Below are 7266 nucleotides of genomic sequence, written 5' to 3'. Positions count from 1 at the left end.
GTGCAGGGAGCAGACAGGTTCTCCAGAAGGGACACAGGGAACATTCCCTGCGAGGGGGTGCTGGGAAATGCCTCTTGTGAGTCAGACCCTCAGAGGTTAAAGGGCAGGCCGCCGCTGGCTCCAGCTCAGACAGGCTCTGTCGCCCCGAGGAGCTTGCTGGGCAGAGCCCAGTGCCCCCACCCCTCTTCCTCCTGACGCTTCTTCCCTGCTCGTTGCAACAGCCAATCCGGGAGCCCCCAGAAGTTCCCAGCAATGCTGTGTAACTCACATCCCGCCCTCCTGGCTCTGTGTCCCAGCACGAGGTCGAGCTCCAGTCTTTCTTGACCCCAGAGCCATGTGTCCTGGTGGCATGGGTGTGCTGGCCACGTGGGCAGTGGGTCACCACTAGCCTCCACGCACCAAACGCCACTAGGATCACTCTGGCAGTAAGAGCTGCAGATGGGGTATTCTCTATTTTGCAGAAGCAAAATCTGAGGCCAGGACAGGTCCAGTGAGCTGCCCAAGGCCCTTAGGAAATGGCAGAACGGAGTCTTCTCATTCCTAAGCCCTTCCCACCATAGACCATTTCTGGCATAGCTTTACCTTGAATGCCTCCACTGACAGGGAGCTCACTATCTCCCGGGGCAGCCCAGGCCATGGCTGCAAAGTCTCAGTGTTAGGAAGCTCTTCTGGGAATTGAACTAAAATCTTCTTGCTCATCATTTCGGCCTCTCGTTCCTGCGTCTGCCCGATGTGGCTGCAGACTAGAGCTGCCCAGCCTTCGGGGCCAGATGAGCCTTCGGGGTGTGAGGGGCCGGGCTGGGGGCGCTGTCTGCCTTGTAGGGTGTTGGGCAGCCTCTGTGGCCTCGACCCTCTAGATGTCAGTCTCCCACCCAGTCGTGACAACCCAAGTACCTCCAGCCATAGCCCCCCGACCCCCGCCTCGGGGAGCTGCCATCCTTCCGGAAGGACAGAGATTCGAGGGGAGCCCCAGTGGCCCCACCTTGCCCAGAGCTGGAAGGACCCAGCTCCTTCTTCCCACTGTGGGGTCCAAAGGAGCCAGCGCTGCTGGCCAGGAGCCCGAACCCGACACCCAGCACGGCTGCAGGCCCAGCCGCGGTCCTGTTCGCAGAAACAACACTGCACCCCCGCTCCNCCCGAGAGAGCTGCTGGAGCGGAGAGAGGGCTCGGCCCCTCAGCGCATCTCCGGATGCCCTGCCCAGACCCGAGGTCACGGGATACACGGACTGGACGCTAGGCCGGGAAGAGTGGCCGCTCCCTCCTCAGACAGTCTTACTTCCTGAAAGAAGAGAGCCTACCTCTGAAAAGGAGGAGAGAGAACGTCTGCAAGGAGAAAGCCTACTGATGGAGAAAGTTGGCTGTGTGCGCTGGACCAGGAATTGAGGGGGAGGGGGCTGACCGAACAGGGAGGGGGCCATGGGGCCCACCTGGGCAGTCGTGCTTGGCGAACTCCACACCCCTAAAAAGTTCAGCATGATTTGAAAAGTCACAGCCCTCCCGTGTAACCGTTCAGGAGGCCCCGCCTCCAAGCGCATGCCCCTGGGAGGGAGGCCGGCCTCGGCCCTCGGCTCTGGGAGGCCGGCGGGATTCTGCTTGTCACGAGGGCCAGAGAAACCAGGGTTCCCACGGACGTGCTGCGGCTGCGTGGCCTGAGTGAGGGGCCGCTGAACGGGCCCAGCCCTGCACATAGACACGCGTCACCTGGCAAGAGGCCCGAGGAGCCGTGCCACAAAAATCCCATCGTTTGTGCAGCTCCGCACACCCTTGGGGGCCGTTGCCAGCCCGTAATGGTTGTTTATCCTCCGGAGTAACGGGGTGCAGAGCAGCACGCGAGCACATGGCCTGCTTAAACGTGCCCTCTCTAAATGCCCGGATAACGGCAGCCATGGGGCCCCGTAAATCCAGGAGAAATCACACTGTCAGTTCTGCAGACACCGCCGTCCCTTGGGTCGGGAGGAGAGGCAGACGCTGGCCCCGCAAAGGCCGGTTTGCCCGCCATCGCGTGGGAGGAAGGGCTGGCGGGGTGCTGCTCCCCAAGGCCAGTTCGCCGCGTGGGAAGGCACAGGCCGCCTGCCGCCGAGGTCTCTCGGTCCGCGGTAGCCCCACCTTCCAGCAGCTGCTGAAGGCCAGGTCAGCTGTTCCAGCTCATCCCCTACTGTGCGGTGGCCCACAGTGAGGACAGAGGCAGAGAGGCGGAGCTTAGGCGGGGGGCGTGGGTGCTGGCCTTGCGGGGCGGGGGAGGCGTGAGCCATCCCGGCTGTGCGGCGCTAGGCCGGGCCCGGCCCGGGCCACGTGGTCAGAAACCACCAGTATCTGTGGCCTCAAGTTCCTGGTCGTCCCCGAGCAGTCCTACAGGACAGTGTCCCGTGTTAGGATTGTCTGAGAGGCAGACCCCCGGACCCACGGCATCGCCGTCTCTGAGGGGGGGTCTGGAGCCGCGTGATGCCGGGAGGCGCCCGAGGGGACTCATGGTGGCTCTGAAGCGCCATTCCCAGCTTTAAAATAATTCCAGCTGGACCCAGCTGTGGACAGGATGAGGTGGTTAAGGTGGGGACATGGCGGGGACGTGGCAGGGACAGAAGGCTCCGGGGTAGGGAAGTTCCAAGAGAGTGCATTCAGGAAAGTCATGAGGCAGGCACGCACCCCAGCTCGGCCACCAGGGGCTTCTGTGTGGCCGGCCTGCTAGACGCGCTGGGCATGAGCGTCCTTTCGTGGTCTGTGCGGTGGAAATCAGCCGTGGTGGCAGTCGGTCATCTAGTGCTTGTAACACACTTAGCACCGAAAGCCACAACTTCTTGTGGTCTGACTCAGTTCCCAAGGGTCGGAAACCTGGTTCGGGCCCAGAGTGTCTCAGTCAGCTCAGGCTGTGTAACGAAACATCCCAGACTGGCAGCTGGTCCACGGCAGCCACAGGCTTCTCACAGCTCTGGAGGCTGGAAGCCTGAGGTCGGGCGCTGGCGTGGGCAGGTTCAGGGGACGGCCTGCTTCCAGGCCGCAGACAGTCGAGTTCCTGCTGCGTCCTGCGCTGTGGAGGGAGTGGCTAGCTTTCTGGTCGTTTCTTATCAGAATACCACCCTCATGGGGCGCCTGGGTGGTGCAGTCGTTGAGCGTCTGCCTTTGGCTCAGGGCGTGATCCCGGCGTTCTGGGATTGAGCCCCACATCAGGCTTCTGTGCTAGGAGCCTGCTTCTTCCTCTCCCACTCCCCTTGCTTGTGTTCCCTCTCTTGCTCGCTATCTTTCTCTGTCAAATAAATAAATAAAATCTTTAAAAAAAAAAAAAACACCACCCTCATGACCCGGTCACGTCCCAAAGGCCCCACCTCCAGACACCCTCACATCGTAGATGGGACGTCAACTCCTGGACTGTGGAGGGACACAGGCATTTGGTGACTAACACGGTGCCGTGTGACTGCGGGGCTGCTGTCCCGGGAGGGCTTTGCCTGGGACTTGGGGGGGGGCGCTTCTGTTCAGTTCCTGCCACGTGGGCCCCTCCACAGAGCTGCCTGGCCAGCAGCCTCTCCCAGGGGAGTGATGGGGGCAGGACAGAAGCCGGGGCCATCGTGCACACCGCCACCCATGGAGGGGAAGCCGCTTCGTAGCCGCTCGGCTTCCCATGGCTTCCCGCGTGCCATGCACGGGTCCAGGCACCCTGACCCTGTTGTGCAGGAGGGAATAAGGCCCCCAGAGGCTCTGTGTTCCTCCTTCAGGATGTGGACGGTGCAGGGAGACCCTCCCCAGGGCCAGACTGCACTGACAGTATGACTCTGGCCGGGGTGCGAGGGAGAGACAGCAGCTCTTCCAGGACAGGTGGCAGGGGGCGTCTGTGAGGGTCTGTGGGGAACCCTCGCCTCGGGGGATGCAGATGGGAGGACAGCCCGTTTAGCCTCAGGTGGGAGCATCCTGTGTGCTCAGAGCTGAGTTCCCCGGGGCGACCCTGCACTCCCCGCCCTGTGCTCTGGGACGCGTAGCTGGGCAGCGGAGCAAAGACACCTCTCCTAGGAAAGTTCTGTCCCCTTTCTGGGGCTCGCTGTCCAATTAGTAAGGTGGAGCTTGCACCCTGACCTGGGGTTGAGCTCCGGGTGAGATGCTCGTGGAGGTCTGTCTGAGCAAGGGACTCACCGCAGCACGCTGCTCCCTCCCTGAGCTGTCCCTGGCCCTCTGTACCTCAGTTTACCCAGTACTCCTCTAGACCGGGGCGTGGGTCAGGTTCCCCCCTCTTCTCACTCTTGTGGGTGTGGAGTCCTCTTACTTCTGGTGTGGTTGCCAAGGGCAGGGCCGGCCATCCGCCGTTACTGTCTCAGAATTCCTCGTTTTGAACAAGGTGCCGGGATTTGGGTATATTCCGGTGGAGCTGTGTTTTCTGTAGCTGGTCCTGGCGGGGCCGCCTTGGGGTGTCCTCGCTGGCGGGGGAGGGTGTGGGCCGGGGACTGTGGCGAGGACTGAATGGGATGTCGGGGGGTCGGGGGCGCTGCCTGCCCTGGTCTGGCACGTCTCCCTCCCTCCGTCTGCCTGGAGAGATGGCGCAAACCCACTTTCTCCGCGGCTGGTCAAGGGTACGCACGGGGGAGCCCGGGAGCCGGGGAGGGTGTGGCGGGGGGGCTCAGCCCTGCGAGTTGCCCCCCGCCCCCTCTTACTGACACGTGCCTCCCTTCTGCCTCCCAGACGAAGAAAGGGTATCAGAAGACCGTTCTGGAGATCGACACGCCCAAGGTGGAGCAGGTGCCCATCGTGGATATCATGTTCAATGACTTTGGGGAAGCGTCACAGAAATTCGGATTTGAAGTGGGGCCGGCTTGCTTCCTGGGCTAGGAGCCGCGAGCCTGGCCCCCAAGAGCAACCTCGTGACCTCAGCGCGCCGTCTGCGGGCGTCCTGGACAGTGAAGGCCCCTCGTCCCTCCCCCGACCTCGTCTGCGCCCGGCTCCACACCGAGCCAGACCCCAAACCCACAGAGAGCGATGGGAAAGAGCCGAGTCCCCCACCCCGGAGCCGAATCACATGACCTAGACGGCCCACAGCCACCGGGCCCCACCGCTTTGTCAGCCCCGCTCCGTCCCCACCACGCGCCGCAGGGACCGGGACGGGGCCTCCCTTCCTGCCGCAGAGCCGGCCGATGCGTCGCCTGCGTGGAGAGGCCGCCGGGCCCGGGCGTGGGGCTGCAGTATTTGGAGATCGCTTTTTTTTTTTTTTTTAATTCAACTTGAAGATGTGTATTTCCCCTGACCTTCAAAAAATGTTCAGAGGCAAGCCTCGTAAAGGTCATCCCCACCCTGCCAGAGCCTCTGTGTTCAACTCCACGATCCATTCATGGGCCAAATGTCATTCCGCATGTGCCTTTCCGATGGATTAAAGGTGCTTTCGTCTTTGTGAGTTTTAAGTAAATATTTGTATTGTATTGTCATAAATGTTCAGTGTCCCCGACTTTCAATCACGCATGTCAGCCGGCTTTGGTCCCGCCGGGAGGGTGGGGAGAAGGGGGGCGTCCAGTTCTGGTGAGGAAGGGGCAGCCCCCGTCCCCGCCTGGCCAGGAACGTGCAATAAGGTGGAGGTTTGCCCAGGGCGGCAGGAGGGCGCACTGCCGTTCGAACAGCTGTGCCCAGGCCCCTTTGCAGACAATTTTTTGATGAGCTCTGGATTTTTTTTTTTTAAATGGAGAGGAAAACAGAAGAAGAAGAACTTGATGCTTTGCCTTCCTACGTGCACTTCGATTAAATCACGGACATAAATTAATTTTAATTGCTTCCTTTCCCCGTTTTTCTTCCCACAGAGCCTGATGGGAGAGTGTCCAGGGCAGGGAAACCACACTTTCTGTAGATGATAATTAAATGAGAATTGGTGCTCACTTTCACACTTCTCCTTTGTGGTGCTATCTGTTTTAAGATCTTGGAAGGGGACCCTGGGGTCACCTGGCCGTGCCTGCCTTTCTCGGTCCTGGTCTCTGCCTCCACGGGGCGCAGGCCTCTGCCAAGGACGGAGAGGGAGACGCTCGCCACCTTCCTTCCTGCCGGGCCCACGTGCTTTTGCGCTCGCAGACCGCGGCGAGGCCCGTTGCCAGTATCAGGTCGTGCTTCTGTGATTTGAGAACACATGCACACACACAGTGAAAGATGTCGCCCGCGCTGTCCGTGGTGTGCCGACAAGCAGGTCGTCTTCAGTTTGCCGAATGTTTGGTGCTACTTTCTGTGTTTGTGGTCAGATGGAGCTGAAGCTGTGCGTGGAGACGGGGAGATGTGCAATGAACTCGGGGGGTCTCTCTGGGGTTGCCGGCGGGGACTGCTTCCCCACACGAGCAATTTGGAGTTCCACCTGCAAGCGTCCTGGGCGCCAGCCTCAGTCGCTCTGGAGCTCGGGGCTGGCGGGGCTGCTCTGCGAGCGAGGGCCGGGGGCTGCCTCTGTGGGCAGAGGCCCCGATGGACCGGCCAGGAAGGGCCACCCCCTCACTGTGAAAAGCTGCCCTCGTGCAACGCCCTTTCCTTCCGTGATGGGGGGAGCGGCGGGGCTCCCGGGCCCTGCTCAGCCCCCTCGGGACCCGCTGTGACCGATGGTAATGGTGCTGTCCTCCGCCCGCCCGCCCTGCCCGCCAGGACGCGCTTCCTGCTGGGGAGACCACAGCAGAGCCCCCCTGGGCGTCACGAAACCACCCGCTAGGATTTCCCGTGTCCCCGTGGACATGGAGTCTTGCTGTCGCCAAAGAGAAGTCTGGCTTCGAGGTTCTCTGGAGCCCAGGAGGCCGGCACGCACCAATGACTCTCACATCTGTCTCTTCCAAAGCAAAGCCATATCGGAGGACTGCCGCGGGGTGCCCTGTGGGTGTTGTCTAGGTCATGTGATTCCATTTTGATTCCTCGTCCCTCCCGAGTTCCCTCTTACGCTGTCCTCCTCATTCTTGTGGCCCCTTCAAAGCTGTTGTCATTCGTATGGAAGTCAAACGTGTCCCGTTCTCCCCAGACCACTTTGCTATGGTATTATTGCAATAAAAGTACTTCCTATATTTGCAGACACTCTCCTGGTGTCGTTCTTGCCCCTCCTTCTCTCTATAACTGGACGCAGGCCAACAAAAAGGGGAAAACGATCAACAGAAAACCCACAGGAAGGTTCTAGGACATCGGGCCCTTAAAAACACAATGTCAGATGACACCTGTCCATTGCCTATGAAGTCCATAGACGTGTTTCTGAGTCTTCTCTGTAATGCTCAGGAAGGGGCGTTTTAAAATATTTTAAACCCATGTGACAGAAAAGTCCTTGAAAGAGTTTCTCGATCAATCGAG

General features: G+C 60.6%; 1 protein-coding gene across 1 annotated transcript in view; it reads left to right on the top strand.

Annotated features, from left to right (window-relative positions):
* The window catches only part of COL5A1 (collagen type V alpha 1 chain), a 122933-nt gene extending 115938 nt beyond the window's left edge, over positions 1-6995 (top strand). The window contains exon 64 of the mRNA XM_034663748.1: positions 4663-6995. Coding sequence (XP_034519639.1) covers positions 4663-4809 — 147 coding nt within the window. The 3' untranslated portion in view covers positions 4810-6995. The remainder of the gene's footprint in view (positions 1-4662) is intronic.
* Positions 6996-7266: the final 271 nt, after the last annotated feature.

Source organism: Ailuropoda melanoleuca, chromosome 7 (assembly GCF_002007445.2).
Source record: "Ailuropoda melanoleuca isolate Jingjing chromosome 7, ASM200744v2, whole genome shotgun sequence".
NCBI classification, from domain to species: Eukaryota; Metazoa; Chordata; class Mammalia; order Carnivora; family Ursidae; genus Ailuropoda; species Ailuropoda melanoleuca.
The sequence above is the reverse complement of the archived record's forward strand: the minus strand, read 5'-3'. Positions and strand labels throughout refer to the sequence as shown.